Genomic DNA, 15,937 nt, shown 5'->3' with positions numbered 1-15,937 from the left:
GAGAGACCGGAGGAAGAATGAAGGGGAAATAGGTGGGACGGAATTGATCGATGTTGCTCTACTCTTGTTTGGGTAAATTTGTCAGAGACGAGAGTGAGGGTGACGCGGTGTCGACTCGACAGAAGGAGTCGACTCCTCGCTTCAGGCGAGAGGCACATCGAGAGGGTTCTGCAAGGAAAGCGTTGTCAGCTATGCATCGCTTGCCAAAAAAGTTCTAATGATTCACCTTGCCAGACTTGAGTTCCTCTTTCGTGAGCATTTTGCCGAGTTTCAGAAGCTCAGAGCAGTGCGCGACGATCGGATCACGTTGCATGGATGCAGCCGCAACAGTCTCGTTTCCAGCTATTGCGGGAGAAGCTCTTTTGTCAGCTGCTCCATCAAGTTTTGCTTCATCAGGAAGCAGTGGACGACGAACCAAAGTAGTATGCGACGAATTTGAGATCGGCGGGATTGCCATCGATATGCACGTCATCCCAATCAGAAGACTTGGCCGTACCGGCGTACCTCAGTTGCTGACCTTGTGCCGACCAGAATACTGCGACCTTGTCGTACGGTTTCGATTCGCCAGTCGCGAGCAAGTGCGCGATCGTGCGTCCATGGTTCGAAGCGACGTTCCAGTGTTGCACGTAGTTGTAATCGTTCGTGATCTCGTCCTTGTAGGTTGCAATGTCTCCGAGGGCAAACACTCGACCGGAACCTTTGCCCTTGAGCTGCTCAATCTCGAGCACGCTGTCCGTCTTGACCGTTTGGTTCTTCTCGAGTTCGAGACCAGCGTCCTTGAGAAGCTGAGTCGCAGGCTTGACTCCGACACCCTTGATGCGAGCGCGACACAGTACGGAATGAGTTGTCGCTCTGCCAGAGGTCTACAGGAGGAGCGCGAGAGAGACATACGAGGATGACAATGTCGGCCTTGAGCTTTTCTCCGTTCTTGAGGTGTACGAAACCGACTTTGGACGAATCAGACCCAGCCGAAAAGTGAGACAGCTCGGCCGGAAGGTAGAACTTGGTACCCTTGCTCTCGTGGAACTGCGATGTGACAAACCTCGGTTAAATCTTTCGTACTCGAGCCGGAACCAGCTTCGATCTGGTCTCACCTTGCGAATTCCGTTGCCAATATCAGCTCCGAGGATCTTTTCGAACGGAGCCTCGTCCATGCCGACGACAGTGACGTTTGCTTTTCCAGACGCGGCGATCGCAGCTTCCATGCCGATGAAGGAAGAGCCGATGATGACCACGTTCTTCTTGTCCTCGTCCTTCTCGGGTTCTCCAAGAGCCGCAGAAATTCCAGCAGCATCTTTGACGGTGCGCAGAAGGAACACGTTGCCAAGGTCCGATCCGTCGAGCGGCAGGCGGATCGGGTTTGCGCCCGTCGCCAAGATCAGGTTCTCGTACGAAGCCGTCTCGCCGTTGGACAATTTCACCGAAGAGTTCTCAAAGTCGAGCTTGGTGGCTTCCTGTAATTGCGGAGGGATCGAGCCTCAGCGTCCTGATTGTTTGTATCAGGAGGTTGAAGCCAGCTTACGGTATCGAGTACGAACTCGATGCTCAACTTCTTGTAAAAGTCGGCATCGCGAAGCGCAATCTTGGAAGGGTCGGCGATGAGAGCTTTCGAGATCTTGGTGCGGTCGACAGGCAGGTGAGGCTATAGGCAAGAAAGCGGTCAAAATTCGCTCAAGGTCAAAAACGTGCAGCGAAAAACTCGGAGTTTGCTTACCTCTTTCGAGATGACCTTGATGGTGCCCTTGAAGCCTTCCTCTCGGAGACCTTCGACGGCATGAGCCGCTCCAGGACCACCACCAATAATGAGAACGCTCGAAGGTTTCGATGCTTCCGTCTCTCCGATCGAAATCTTGGGACCTCCTGGTTGACGGTACGCATTGAGGGCCTTTTCTTCGGCAGGAGCGTGCACGTACACGGACGAGCCGTCGACTTCGACCTTGAACGACTGCAGCGAGTCGATACCGGGTGCGTCTTCCAAGTCTCCGTTCTTGCAGACGTTGAAGCACGCTCCGTGCCACGGACTGCACAACACAGACTTGAGTATCGGCAGACGTATACTCTGAGGAGGAACGGAAAAGCGAGACGCACCAGACGAGACGACCGGTCTCGGTCAAGACTCCCTTGGCAAGAGGAGCGCCATAATGCGTGCACTTGGACGAGTTGGCATAATATTGCCCTTTGACCTATATGGAGAGCAGAAATAGCCAGGTAAGTCACTCGATCGTGCCAGTTTCAACAAAGTCGAACTCGATCGCGCCGATGCATATTGTCACAGCTTGAATCCTCACGAACAACCGAGAAGAAAACGGGACTCGCCTTGGACAACAGGATCTTGGATTCACTGTCTTCGTTTGGGAACGGAATCTCCTTCATCTTGCCATTCTCCAGCAGGTCGACTCCACCGACTCGGACACGAACCGTCGAAGTTGATGACGCCATTCGGATAAATTGAAAAGTGCTGATAGGGCGACGGATAATAAGGCGATGCAGCTGGATCATGCGCTACCTCGCAGTAGGAGGCAGAAATGGAGTGTGAGAGAGAGAGCAGAGAGAAGGAGGATCGGCAAAGCATGTGGGGTAAACCCGGACCAATTAATGACGGTGTGTTCAAATATCGATCGCGATCGCGGCGATGGTCTCAATCGCGAACCTGGATCATCTCGCGAGCTTTAACCTGCCGTTCCGTAGTGAGAAGAAGAACATCAGTCGAGCAGGGCGACAGTATGGCTTGAGAGGTCAAAGCGCCAGCTCGATCTGATAAATGATCATTGCTGCGGTTGAGCTGATGCATTTTCATGATCCTCGAACGGTCTCCAGCTCAGCCGAGCCAGTGAGCGGCAACATCGACAGCGAAAGACTTCCGACTGCGAGCGCAGAATCTGGAACGCTTTGAGACCAGTGACGAGGCGCTGGTAGACATATGCATGCGGTCCCTTCTCAACCATGCACACGACTCTCTCGAACGGTACCAGTCGCTTCGCGAACGACCCGAGCCTTGTCTGGCTCCATGTCCTTTCCGAAATGGGCCAACAAGATTCGATTTCCGTACAGGCATGAGACTGTTCGAGAGTTTCCTTGGTTAACAGCTTGTCCTCCAGCGCTCAGCTGCGATATGCGTCCCTATTCCACCTATTCACGCACGATTTTCCACAGCACGGTGTTGGCACTCGTTTCAAATCCTCACAAGTGCCACCTAGCCTTGAGGATTCTTACGTTTCTCACCTCGTCCGCTTAAAAGTTGTGCTCTAAAGACGTTTTCGTAGCATTAGAGCTACTAGAGCGCGACTTTTGCAATAGAAGCGGACGAGATGAGAAACATAAGGATTTTCAAGGCTAGAAAACACTTGTGAACATATGAAACAACGAGCGCGAGAGCCGTGCTGTCAAGATACTAGTCGTGGGTGGAATATTGACGGACATTGCAGCTGAGCGCTCGAGGAGAGAGAACGCTCTACGGCTGCGTGTGGTTGCGATGCGGTCGAAAGATGAGGCGAGTTTGAGGTGAAATATCCCGAGGCGTCTAGACTCGTTCGACTCCACGTGAAGCCGATTTTGAGAGTTCACAAACTGTCAGACCCTTGCAATTCCCGACGAGAGCGACATTCAAGTGCGCTCCGTGGTAGAGCAAGGGCCGCACGAGCTCAAGGCAAGCGTGACTGCCGAGTCAGATTGAGGTTGAGGGTGCTGGGCTGGAAATCGGGCGGATTGGGTTGAAGCGAGTCGAAGACGAGGACCTCAAGTATAGTCGAAACTCGAGGCGCTCTGAGAATGGTTGTCTATCCTAAAGCGATAGAACCCTTTATCAATGTTGTAGAATACTTGAAATGGATCGGAAAGCGTCGCCAATACACCATCATACGGTCAGCGGGCATGCGAGTCGTCGGATTATATCTCATGACTGTCGTGACCGGGTTCGGTGCAGGGCCGGAGGGTGACGAGTACGCGCGGACAAGCCGTGCCGAGTCGACCTTTGGCCAACGATGCGGCCTCGGAGTAGCGTCGGACAAGTTTGAGGGCAATCAGTATGGGTTGGCCATACTTGACCGAGTCGCGATCGCGATTCCGAGAGGCTTGAAGAGTGAATGGTTGATGATGAGCGCATTCGAAGAATTAATCTCGCCGATCGCTCTCTACCGTTTTTTACCCTCAGCTATCTCCCGATCGCCCGAGACGTGCTCGTATGACTACGTCTACTACCTCGAATCCGGTACTGCTACCTCAAGAGCTGCTGCACGCTTCCGATCAAACTTCAAACTCTCCTCTCGCTGCGGCACTCCCGCCCACTGCACCGGTTCAAGGTGAAGGGGAACGATGGAAAGGGTTCGCAGCCGGTACCTTGTCCGGCTTGTCAAAGTTGGCGATCGGTCATCCGTTTGATACGATCAAGGTCAACTATTACAGCTCCCCGTTCGTTCAACATTTGGGTATCGAGTTGCTGACAATTATCCTCTTTAACAGGTACGATTACAATGTAGCAAACCTGGGACGTACAGCGGTCCACTTCAGTGTCTTGTTGACACGGTGAAAGGAGAAGGGCCCCGAGCTCTCTACAAAGGTATGCCTTTTCAGACCTTTTCCTTTCTTTTTGTACCTGCTGTTGTCGGTGCCGAATGCTGAAATAACGGTCTTTGGTCATAGGCGCGAGTCCTCCCGCGGTTGGATGGGCAATCTCGGATTCCATGCTAATGGGATCGCTGCATCAATATCGACTCTTGCTCGCATCGATCGAAACGAGGTCCAATCAGAGGGACGAGGGAGTCGTGCATGGCAGTTCGTCCTCGACTACGGACGAACCAACACTCGGGCTGAGTCTACCTGGCCATTTCGTCAGTCGAGAGAACGCCCCGAAACCTTGTTCGAGGAGGAAGTATGACTGAAACGCTTCTTTTCCGGAACGACAGGCATCGGGAATGATGGCAGGTTGGACCGTGTGCTTCTTCATCACGCCGATAGAGCACATCAAAGCTCGGTTACAGATGCAAATGCTCGGACCGAAACTCTACACGGGTCCGATCGATTGTGCGAAACAACTCGTGCGCGAACGTGGACCGCTGCGAGGGCCGTATATTGGACTCGCCGGTACGCTGCTGTTCCGAAGCTGGATGGGAGTCATGTACGCCCAGAGATTCTTCCTTGCTTCGATCGAGCTTGGCACTGACCAAAAGACGGAGGAGAGACAGGTTCTTGTCGTACGAAGTGATACAGCGTGGACTCAACAAGTACTATCCTGACCTGAGTCCGGGAACGGTCAACTTTTTGTCGGGAGGGATGGCATCCAACTTTTTCTGGGTTGCCGCATTCCCCTTTGATGCGGTGAAAAAGTATGCAATCCCTTTCGCGATACCGCACCACTGTTGACTGACTTTAGCTTGTTCATATTTTGCCACAGTCGATTGATGACGGACGATCTCAAGAATCCGAAATACCCGAGTTGGAGGGCAGCCGCTCGACACATTTGGACAGAAGGTGGTCCCAAGGTACATTGACCTTCCCTTCGATGCTCGTAATGTCGTCGATGAGGGCTGATATCGACTTGCGGTACAGGCTTACTACCGAGGATTTTTGCCGTGCATCCTGCGCGCTTTCCCTACCGTCAGTTTCCTCTCGAGAGAATGGTCTCTGGCATCAGTTGCTGACACATTTTGGGACTACCAGAACGCTTCGGCCCTGTTTGTCTGGGAAACGACCATGCGATTGCTCGGAGCCGAAGCTCTGAAAGCGACGTAGAGGCGTTCCCTCGCTTTCCAGCGCCTCGCACAAAACTGGCCGTAGAGGCCTGCATAAACTTTCTAATGGATCGACTCTCGACAAGGAGGAATACCCCGATTGTTATGCTTTGTATCGTATTCTCGCAGCTCGACTTTCGCCTCGCAACCTATAGAAATCTTCCTGTAATTTCGTAAAGAGTTTGACCCTTGCCATGATCACCCCTCAGCAATGTAGACCGTCTGCATACGCAGAAGAGGAAATTGAAGGTTTCTGTTTTGCTGTATTTCTAATGAAATCGACTCTAACGCGTCATCGGTCCACATCAGCTTCTCCATTCTCTCGATACCGCTCTCCCGCCATACCTTCGGAATCAGATCCAGCTTAACCTTGTTACCTAATGTGAGTCGTCCTACTCTGGTCGGCGAGTCCAGTCAGGAGCGCGAGCCGAGAACCAGAGTCGATCCGATCAACAAGCGGGGAATCCCGACAACGTGACACCCTCAAGAGCTCTCGCCTGGATCTGAAAGTCGAGCTGCATGCGCGATCAAAGGTGCTGACAGGTTCCCGTCTGCACACAGTCGCTTTCCCTGATGTTGTTTCAGTCGACAAGGTTCCCTTCTCCGTTGGCCCACTTGATTCGACAAACTGCCCAAACTGGCCCTCGAACTCCTCGACTACGACTACCGGGACGAACTCTGTGTACTGCGACACCAACGACCAGTCGCCAATCGACGTCGTTCCTCTCTGCGTACCGACTCGCACTGTTCGCTTCCCTGCCCGTCACCGCTTGGACTCTCTCGAACCTCGACTCGAAATCTCGAACGTTGCAGTGCGCATCGGATCGATCTTATGCTCATGTCTCGTCGATCCCTCCTCCTCCTCCTGCGACTCCCGAATACAAGGAAGCAGAGAGCATTTTGAACCTGAGAGATCTCGGGTTCGGAACTGTCAGTGGGATCTGTGTTGGAGTGTTTGTCAAGAAGGGACTTCGCGCTGCGGCGTTCTTTTTGGGAGGAATCTTTGTCTTTATGCAGGTAAAGTTTAATACCCACTTTATTCAAAGTTCTTGTTTCCGAGGTCGTGGGCATTGATTCAATCTTTTCGAAAACAGTACATGTCTTCTAGATCGTTGATCAACATTAATTGGTCCGGTCTCACCAACTCGTACGACAAGTTCATCACTTCCAAAGCTGGACCTTCGAGTGCACAAGGTGGGAATCGACTGGGTGGATTGTGGACCTGGTTCATCGATTTCGTTGGTGCCGACGTGCAGAGTCGTGCGACGTTTGTTGCTGGAGTCTTGTTGGGTTTCAGGATCGGTTGAACAGGAGACGGTTTCCAGAGAAGTGATATCAACTGTAGACTGTCCATTTCCTGTGCACATAATTCGGTTTGTCATCATAGCAGTAATTGAATTCACATCGGACCGCTCTCAGGCTCTGCGTTGCATCGGTCTCGCTCATATCACAGTTTCATTGTGTATGAAAAAATGTTGGCTCGTGTTGCACACCTGTGAAGTTCCCCTCTTTGAAGACCTCAAAAGAACCCGAAACGGGACTTTTTTTCGTGAGAAAAGGGAAAGCAAATAAAATGTGCTACTAAAACCCATCAACCTTGTCAGGAAGTTGAGATCTGATCTTTGCCGAACTCTTCCCCAAATGGGGTCGACTTTTTGTTTCTCCTTCCCTTGATAGATGATAGAAGGAACGGTCGAGAATGGCAGAGAGGTATAGGAATTGCGGAACCAAAGAAAGCCAGCAGCGTCGTGAACAAGCAGGAACATAGCGTAACAGATAATCTATGACGCCAAAGAGACAGTCAGTTTCGGATACTCTTGCTTCAGGACGGTATCGTTAAGAGATCGAGAGTGGGAGAAGAAGATGATAGAGGAGGGATCATTGGTGTCGTTCTGAAGGTGACGGGGTTTTTGTCGATCAGAATTCCCTCGAGGGGGTTTGTTCCGAGTCTAATTAATTGGTAATCATATCTCTCTGGGGGTTTGCTACTGGCCTCGCAGGCGTTGTAGAACGAGGGAAAGGGAGGGGGGAAAGGACGCGAGAGTAGAATGAGACAGCGAGACGTACCGAGAAGAGACAATAGCGATGTTCAAGGCGACAAAGAGTCAATCCAGGTACGGCTGGGCTCTTGAGAGGATCGAAAAGTCCTCGAGCGAGAGGCTGCAAGCGAGCGAGAAACGGGAGCGAGTTTTTTTCGCCAACAGCTTCCGCCTGTCACCCTTGGGAGTTCAGCGAGCGAGTAGCGATCGTCATGTCGTCATGATTGATGCAGAGATACGGGCGAGGGTGCAATGTCGAGTCGAGACAGGCGGTGGAGGTGAGGGAGTAAGAAGTGAAAGCAACGGTTGCAGGATTGATTATGTGCCTTACAAGCGAGAAAATCAGAGATTATTGTATTTTCTCGAATTTGATCGAAACTTTGGAGTTTCATCGCAAGGGGGAACCAGACACACCCGACTCGAAGCAGCTCTGCCCCAAATGGTGAGTTGTACACAAAGGCAACAACGAGATTTGGGAGATCTGACTTGGGGGCCAATTGGCAGTCTGCACCGCGAGTGTTGGCACAGGTCGTGATCCTCGGCAGTCAAATCTTGGGGAAAGCGTTCGTCCAAGCCTGGCGACAAGCTGCACGCAGTGAGTTACTCTGAAACTCTTCATCCCTGTTCGATTGCAGTATTGATGAACGACTTGGCAAACAGATGCTCGAGCGAGTGAATCGGTTGGAGGCGGAGGAGCTGCCGGTGCAGGCTCGGCTCGAGGTGGATCTGGAGTCGACCGACAGATGGGAATGACGCTCGACGAAGCGGCCAACATCCTCAATGTCAAGAAACCTTCGGAAGCGTTCCAAGAATCCGAACTGCAACAGATGCTCAAAGTCCGTCTACTTCCTCTTCCCCCCTTTCCCTGCTGTACTGATTACCTTTTTCTTTTCCTCTCGCACGCAGAACTTTGATCATTTGTTTGCGGCCAACAACCCGTTGACGAAAGAAGGCAAGCCTCACTCGAGTCACTACCTCCAGAGCAAGATTGTGCGTGCCAAGGAGCGGATAGAGGCTGAAGTCAAAGGTGGACTCGGTGCAAAGGCTGCTGCCGAAGGCGAGGCAACGACGCAAGGTGCCACTTCGGCAGAACAACCACCTTCGAAACCATAAGAAGCGCCTCTCGTCTTTTCATCCTACTCCGATCGCTACCGTTGTGGAGGACCATCCTACGCAAAAATCTCGAAAAGACAGCTCGGAAGGGGGAGCGAAGCAAAGCCCTTGCTGCGAATCTCTTGTGTATTGTATCAATCGTCCACCCCTCGCCTTTGTCCCTCGCATTACCGCTCTCGCTCGCTCTGTCTAGACCTGTCTTTCACTCGGACACACGTTGTCACCCTTTTTTTCACCACTTGCAAAAAGCTATATCGAAAGATGCATTTCACATGTCTGGATTGAGATCGAGATCAAATTCAAACTCTTCCATCTCTTCGTCTTCATCTTCTTCATCGTCCGCCTCTCCTCGGTTTGATGATACTCCTCCTGCTGCACCTGCACCAGCAGAGATCGTACTCGCGAAATTCGTCGATCTCGATTGTTGTTGTTGTTGTTGCTGTTGTTCAAACTGTTTCTGTTCAAACTGTAACCGGGTTTCCAGATTCGCACTGGTCGAATCTGTGCCGGTAGGAGGTGGGATCGTTCCAGGGTCTTTGCTCGCTGATTTAACTCACAAGAAATCGTCAAACATACTATTCGTAACGGCAGAGAAAGAGAAAGATTAGTTACCTAGAGCAGGGTTTGTGGTTCCAACTTCGTCGGTTCGACCGAGTTGATCTTCGCGTCCGAACTGCAATCGACCACGTCTCATGACTCCTTCTGTCGGGAACGGGGGGATCGACCCCAGCGGGAGACTTCGACCGGTTGGATCCAAACTCTTTGGATCGAGTCGTTCGGGCGCAGGGTACAGCGATGCAGGAGGTGCCGACGTGAACGGTGCCAACAACCTCGCGTACGACAACAATGTCTCGGAAGAGATCGTCGCTCCAGTACCTGCGGCAGGGGCGGCACGTGCGATCGACGCACGGTCGACTTTGCCCGATTCGACGATCGGTTCGAGTTGCGTGACACACGCATGTAACGTTCGAGTCGATTCTCGAGTCGAACTTGACAGGGTCGAGAGGGACGACACGAGAGAGTTGATCTCGGCTTGACGTCGCTCGTGCTGCGCGAGCAGCCCGACGAGGACTGACAGTTTGTGGTCAATGTCGGACAAGCGAGCGTAAATCGGAGCACAGAGATGCGAGAGGGTCGGGGTTCTGTCGGTTGCCCACGAGGTCGAAGCAGCGGAAGGAGGAGGAGGAGGGGAAGAGAGTGTCGAGAAGAGCTGGATCGACGTCGAGGCAAATTCGGACAACAAGTACGAGATCTGGGGACCGATTGGGACCGAGGAACTTGGGATGAGCGCGATCTCGGTCGCGGTCAACGTCGTAGTCGACCTCGTCGCTGCTGTCGTCGATGAAATCGAAGGGACGGCCATTTGTGGAGCAGGAGTACGAGTGGAGTCGTCCTGCTCGGAGATAGCTAGAGTATCGAGAGTTGTGTCGGAACCGTCGACGTCCGGGAGTCGATGGTGGAGCTGGTTGATGAGACTGCCTTGCCTCGTTTCAGTTTGGGCACCGTCCGACTTCGTTACGCTAGTACTAGGAGCACAAGTGACTGCTCAAAGGGTCAAGAAGCTTATCGAGGTGTCACCTCACGGCGATCGATCATTTCAGTCCGCGAAGACATTGTCACGTGCAAGTCTCGCCATGTTTCTCTCCACGGAAGCACGCATCTCTTTTAATGGTCATTCAGCATGCTACAAAGGCTGCTGTTCGAAATGACCGTGTGGCATCATCACTCTTCGTCGTCGTGCTCGTTGTTCGCTTGTTCGAGCCCTCCCTCAGCCCGCACGGCTTCAATTTCGTCCTCGATCTGTTTCGTACCGCTCTCGTCTGAAGGGTTCACGAGCGCAGACGAGATCAACAAGACCTCTTCGAGCTGTCAAAGCAGACAAGCGATACCGGAACGAGTCGCATTCCTGTCAGTTCCATTCCCTATCCAAGCGCCAAAGACGGGGGAGAAGGCACTGACTTTGCGGTATTGAGCATCTTTGCCAGCTGGGTGAGCGACCGACGAAGGGAGACTTGCAAACATTTCAATCGTCCTCCTGAGGGCTTGGACGGCGGTCGTTCCTGCTTCCTTCGCAATCTTGACATCCTCTGCGTCCATCGGCAATTCTTTCACTTCTGCATCCTCCTCTTCCTCCTCCTCGTCGTCGTTCTCATCTTCCGGTCGGTATTTCGCTTCGATCGCATCTTCAAGCAGAACAAACTCGACCATCTTGACATCGGCCACAAGAACTTGTTTATACCATCCGAACAACGCTTTAACCTGTTGACTTTCGGCGCGCCCTTGGTCAATCTTGTCGAGGTTCTCGTCGATACATTTGTCCTCGAGCAGTCGGACCATTCGTGCGAGAAGTTTGCGAGGTTGTACTGTTGCTTTCGGATCCTCGTGGTTCAGAGATTGACACTGCGATTCGATTGAGTCGATCACGGCGGCCCAACTTCGGAATTGCGCGAGGACGGCATCGACATCTTCGAAACAATCCGTCTCGATTCCGACGACCCCGACTGGGTTCTCCTGTTCGTCCCGATTCAGACCGTCCTCCACTAGTGACCACAAATCTGATGCTTCTGCCGAGTTGTCATCGTGGGATTGACCTTCGTTAAGCGACAAGTCACATCGGACGGCATCCGAGCGCACCAAAGTCGACACCAATGCCGCTTCCGTTCCTGGTTCGATTCGAGTCGCGCGCAGCAGTTGCAGAGCAGCGTCGTACTTGACCTTGGACATTTCGAACCATTCGAGTTTCGTGCGGGGTTCGTGGAGGTCGACTTTACGTTTCTTGTGGCCCTGTTGAAGTTTGACCGCGAGCGCTGCGACTCGAACGTCTCGTTTAGGATCTTCGAACAGTTGACCCAAATGTTGCAGACTCCACGCTTGCAAGTACAGGACGAGCTGTTCGGTCAAAGGCGAATCGACAAGTCCCAACGCTCCCAACTTGTCCGATCCTGCTTCGTCCCTCCGTTGTTGCACCTCAGTTCGACGTTCGCTCGACCCTTGAGATTTGAGCACGTATTGTTCGAGGACGGCACATCCGTGAAGGATTCCACGGAGAAGCGATCTCGCTTCATCGATTTTGTCACGATCGACATTCGACAAGTCGAGATCGGTCGGGAACGGGTACAAGATCTCGATCACGCTCAACCGCAATTCGAACAGGTCCGTCAAGGTCAAACAGTCTTCGTCGAGGGGAAAAGTCCGTTCCGTCGTCGATGCACTCGACGAGGCAGAGGTAGAGGCAGTCGTCGATTCGGAAGAGATCGAGGCCGGGTCAAAGGGCAATGCACGCTTTGAAGCTTTGAGTCCTTTCGGTTTCGGAGGCATGTTGAGGGCGAGGAGAGGAGATGCAAGAGAGGAAGAGACTGCTGTGGGTGGGCGTGCGGTAAAGGCGGGTCAGTCGCTGTCCTGAATTACTGAGAGGCCTTGAACATTGTCCGATTGTACACCAGGCGAGTCGGACTCTTATTCGAGCTAACAGCGAGGTCGAGTTGAGATCCGATTCGAAAGATGAGACCATTGTCGGCGTCCTCCGGCCGGCAGCATGACCGATAGTTGACTCGAGTATGGCATAGCTTGACCCTTACCTGATTGAAGGGCGCCCAGGCCAAGAGCGCAAGAGGCAAGTATCTTATAAAGAGTTCCCGTCAACGTTGTCAACTTGATCAATCAACATCGAAATTCCCGAATTTGCGCAATCGCATAGCTAGCTAGTTTGAGCGGTCGTAAGCACATCCGAATCCAAGTCGAGAAAGGTATAAATTGATCTAACAACGTAACTAATATCGAATTCTATTCATTGACCAGACCGATTGCATCTGCCCCCCTCTATCAGCCGCCTCACAAGAGCCAGTCTAGGAACCTTTGCCACGGATTCCTCACTTCGAAGTTGGCCATTTCGTCGGCTCGACGTTTCTCTTCCTCGATTGACAAGATTTCGTGGTCGGCAAGGATTGCACCTCGACCACTATCGAGATCCATCTCGGCAAGAGGGACCAACTGATCAAGCAGCAAGCGTCAGACCCTTTCCTTTGTCACGCACAGGATCGCAGAGACAGACACCTACCTTGGTCTTGTGCCACAACTTCCAGCCCAGGCTAAACATGCGCGCACAAAACGAGGATCAGCATTTCTTGAACGACGGCGGCATAGAATGATTCTCTTTCGAGGAAACTTGCTAGAGTAGGAGGTAGATTGCGATGCTATATATCAAAAATACGTCAACGAAGATGCTCACGAGTGAAGAAAGCGCGCAAAAGGAAGCACGAACCTGACGTATGCGGCGAAGAAATTCGACACAGACCAATTGCCTTTCAAGAAGACCGAGAATCCCGACACAAGCGCGATAATCCCTATAGGCCCAAGTCATACACGTTCAGCTGGGACGTAAGAGCCATTCGATCTCGCAAAGGCGTTTGGAAGACTCACAGCTGGCAATGAGTCCGTACCATGCCAAGTATGGCATCAGACGACCGATGTACGGGAGCGATGACCTCGAGATCCCTTGCAACTGCCTTGCGCGGTTGAATCGGATCCAGCACAAGCAGATGCACCCCCAGTTGATCAAGCCCGACACGGCATTGATGTTTTGCAACCACGAGAACACTTGGGCGGGACCGTTTGAAATCGAAAGGTACGCGAGGCAACCGAACGACATGGAGATTGCGACCGACACGAAAGGAACTCCATTCGGAAGCACTGCCGCCGAAAGGATGAGCGTCAGTTGAGCCGGAACGGGCAGAAAACAATCGTGTCTCGAACCTTTGGTGAAAGCTTTAGGCATTCGACCACTGAGCGCGAGAGAATACAGCGTCCTTGAAGCCGTGTCTGGGGAGTGGGCAAAGCGAATTCAGTCTCAATCCCTCCGTGAGCTTGACGAATTCACGTACAGGCATACGAGTTGCCGGCACTCCAAGCCGAGACAATGAAGAGTGCGTTCAAGCTGTTTCAACTCTTCATATGAGGCGCTGGAATAATTGTGGTATGGCGAGAGAGAAAGCGCACATGTGAGGAAGAACTCGGATACCTCCGTTTTGAATCGCAATCACGAAAGGCGAGGCCGTAGCTGTGAGCATGCGCAAAATCGGTCAGCGGAAGAGTGGGAGGTACGAGCGCGCGGTGTCACAGCTAACCGCCACTGCCCTTGAGGCGTGGTTCGCTTGAAGGAACCAGAACCGTCACGAGGAAGATGCCTCCAACGTAGAAGAACAGCTGTCGCTCAAAGCGTCAGCAGTCAAGACGACTTGGCAGTCTGGCCAAGATAAATGTGGCAGTCTGGCCAAGATAAATGACTAACGATGCGATAAGCGACTTTTTTGATCGCTCGCGGGATTTCGCGCAGCGGGTTTTTCGACTCTCCAGCGGCGAGAACCTGATTGAAAAAGAGTTTAAGGTTCAGTTGCGATCGTCCAGGTGGAGGGGAAGAGCGCACCATTGTCTCGGTTCCTAAGTAGGTGAATGCCGCTCCGACGAAGGCAGCCACAACCGAAGCGAATCGACCAAGCGCTCCCTCAATCCCATTGTACTGAACCCAGGGACTGTCGCGCCAGTATCGGAACCCGAGGCGGTCGTGAGTTGGTGCACCCCCGAGGTCGATCACGAGTCCGACGATGATGATGATGATGAAAGCAAAGACCTTGAGACCAGCAGTCTACGCAGAGACAAGTCAGGTAAAACAGCTTGCTTCGTTTGGTAGCTCTGAGTCCTTACAACGAATTCGATCTCTCCAAAGAATCGCACCGGCATGAACGCGACAATGAGAGCTCCCGCGTAGAAAATTGAGCTGTAGCACCGCACAAATTCAGTCGAAGGTTCAGAAAAGTGCTGTCATTCTACCTACATGAGAGCTGCAGTTGGGATCTTGTTGGGCCAGTAGTCGACAAGGATGCAAACTGCCGAGAGATCATTGGCGAATCCAAGTGCGTTTCTGTTTGCGCACGATGTAAGCCTCTTGCACAGAGCTTATCACGCCGACCTGCTCACCCATAGAAGTAGCTAATACCGAGGGCGAAGCCTGTCGTGGAAATTATCAGCGACAAGAATGCGTTGCGAGGGCCATTGAGCGAGATCGATCTCACCTGCAGCGGGGTCGATAAATCGGCCAGCGAAATGCGGGAAGCTTCCTGATCCTGGATACATGGTCGACAGTTCGCCGAGACATTCCATGACGGCAAAGAGAAGCGTTCCAATGATGCAGTAGGCGAGGAACAGTGCGATCGGGCCAACTTTGGTCAGGGAAAGGCCCGAGCCGATGAAGAGACTGCGCATGAAGAGAGCTGCAGGTTCAGCCCATGCGTGTAATATGAGAGCGAAATAATTGAGCGATTGGCGAACCCTGTACCAATAGCCTACCGCTCAAAAGATGGAGTCAGTATTTTTGCGAGAGCGAGTAACGTAAAATGCGACAGGGACCTACGCCTCCGAAGCCGATCATCTGAAACACAGTAGTAGACCGTAAGCTTCACGTGTAGGTAGAGTAGAAGAGCTATTCAAGGTGAAGCAGCTCACCTGCAAGTGACGAGGCTTGAGCTGTCGTTTTGTTTCGCCAACACCGCCGGTTCTTCCAACATCCTCATGTCGGTACGCCTCTCGATCATCCGCCGACTTTGTCGACACTGCGTCGCTGTGCGAGGTCGAGTCCGCCATTCGCAAAAATATCAGAGGAGCTCAGGAGGAAGATGCGCGAAAGGTAGTTTTGAACAGGGTTGCGTCCCTTCCGGGACCCCTGCGACGATCGACCGGAATCATAGCCAAAGAAGATGCCATTAGCGTGCGGCAGCACGCTTGAACGTTCAAGAGAAAGGCTCCCGCTCGGCTAGCACGCAATGGCGAAGACTGTGGGCACATCGCCTCTTTTCGAAAGAATACCGACAAAGCGGACCGGACCACATCAGCCTGCCGTGCCCCGTGGCTCGGGACTCCGCTTCGGCCGAATGCGATCGCTGGTGCACTGGTGCGCAGTGAAACTGCAAGAGTGGGTAGCGGGGAACCTCCGTACACGGCCCCGAGCGCAGCTACACACGCGCATGTGAATCGTTGGAATCTGTTTGATGCCTTGAAGCGCCGTCT

The 15,937-nt window shown here is 52.7% G+C and overlaps 7 protein-coding genes across 7 annotated transcripts; 3 read left to right on the top strand and 4 right to left on the bottom strand.

Moving 5' to 3' along the window:
- Positions 1 to 214: 214 nt before the first annotated feature.
- Positions 215 to 2,499, bottom strand: JCM15063_004857 (uncharacterized protein; the record flags this gene model as incomplete). Its single annotated transcript, XM_076679788.1, has 8 exons — positions 215 to 342; positions 416 to 812; positions 892 to 1,026; positions 1,095 to 1,454; positions 1,523 to 1,642; positions 1,715 to 2,021; positions 2,089 to 2,183; positions 2,317 to 2,499. The coding sequence occupies 8 exons, from the start codon at positions 2,497 to 2,499 to the stop codon at positions 215 to 217; spliced, it is 1,725 nt and encodes a 574-aa protein (XP_076533059.1).
- Positions 2,500 to 4,180: 1,681 nt separating this feature from the next.
- Positions 4,181 to 5,727, top strand: JCM15063_004856 (uncharacterized protein; the record flags this gene model as incomplete). The annotated part of the gene is made up of 8 exons (XM_076679787.1): positions 4,181 to 4,387; positions 4,459 to 4,555; positions 4,639 to 4,826; positions 4,902 to 5,113; positions 5,181 to 5,321; positions 5,390 to 5,477; positions 5,545 to 5,592; positions 5,656 to 5,727. 8 exons carry the CDS (start codon positions 4,181 to 4,183, stop codon positions 5,725 to 5,727), a joined length of 1,053 nt encoding a protein of 350 aa, XP_076533058.1.
- A 572-nt stretch (positions 5,728 to 6,299) lies between these two features.
- Positions 6,300 to 7,033, top strand: JCM15063_004855 (FUN14 domain-containing protein; the record flags this gene model as incomplete). The annotated part of the gene is made up of 2 exons (XM_076679786.1): positions 6,300 to 6,743; positions 6,821 to 7,033. 2 exons carry the CDS (start codon positions 6,300 to 6,302, stop codon positions 7,031 to 7,033), a joined length of 657 nt encoding a protein of 218 aa, XP_076533057.1.
- A 1,171-nt stretch (positions 7,034 to 8,204) lies between these two features.
- Positions 8,205 to 8,878, top strand: PAM16 (import motor complex subunit PAM16; the record flags this gene model as incomplete). Its single annotated transcript, XM_076679785.1, has 4 exons — positions 8,205 to 8,207; positions 8,270 to 8,360; positions 8,426 to 8,601; positions 8,672 to 8,878. The coding sequence occupies 4 exons, from the start codon at positions 8,205 to 8,207 to the stop codon at positions 8,876 to 8,878; spliced, it is 477 nt and encodes a 158-aa protein (XP_076533056.1).
- A 268-nt stretch (positions 8,879 to 9,146) lies between these two features.
- On the bottom strand, positions 9,147 to 10,241 carry MED4 (Med4p; the record flags this gene model as incomplete). Its single annotated transcript, XM_076679784.1, has 2 exons — positions 9,147 to 9,421; positions 9,491 to 10,241. The coding sequence occupies 2 exons, from the start codon at positions 10,239 to 10,241 to the stop codon at positions 9,147 to 9,149; spliced, it is 1,026 nt and encodes a 341-aa protein (XP_076533055.1).
- A 359-nt stretch (positions 10,242 to 10,600) lies between these two features.
- Positions 10,601 to 12,196, bottom strand: JCM15063_004852 (uncharacterized protein; the record flags this gene model as incomplete). The annotated part of the gene is made up of 2 exons (XM_076679783.1): positions 10,601 to 10,744; positions 10,838 to 12,196. 2 exons carry the CDS (start codon positions 12,194 to 12,196, stop codon positions 10,601 to 10,603), a joined length of 1,503 nt encoding a protein of 500 aa, XP_076533054.1.
- Positions 12,197 to 12,709: 513 nt separating this feature from the next.
- Positions 12,710 to 15,514, bottom strand: JCM15063_004851 (uncharacterized protein; the record flags this gene model as incomplete). The annotated part of the gene is made up of 17 exons (XM_076679782.1): positions 12,710 to 12,868; positions 12,936 to 12,966; positions 13,140 to 13,221; positions 13,298 to 13,567; positions 13,631 to 13,696; positions 13,759 to 13,811; positions 13,874 to 13,934; positions 14,002 to 14,080; positions 14,166 to 14,240; positions 14,301 to 14,519; positions 14,579 to 14,651; positions 14,709 to 14,795; positions 14,852 to 14,882; positions 14,947 to 15,144; positions 15,210 to 15,216; positions 15,285 to 15,302; positions 15,377 to 15,514. 17 exons carry the CDS (start codon positions 15,512 to 15,514, stop codon positions 12,710 to 12,712), a joined length of 1,647 nt encoding a protein of 548 aa, XP_076533053.1.
- Between the last annotated feature and the right edge of the window lie 423 nt (positions 15,515 to 15,937).

Source organism: Sporobolomyces koalae (genome assembly GCF_050403365.1).
Source record: "Sporobolomyces koalae JCM15063 DNA, S_koalae_JCM15063T_v1_ctg27, whole genome shotgun sequence".
In the NCBI taxonomy this organism is placed as follows: Eukaryota; Fungi; Basidiomycota; class Microbotryomycetes; order Sporidiobolales; family Sporidiobolaceae; genus Sporobolomyces; species Sporobolomyces koalae.
The sequence above is the reverse complement of the archived record's forward strand: the minus strand, read 5'-3'. Positions and strand labels throughout refer to the sequence as shown.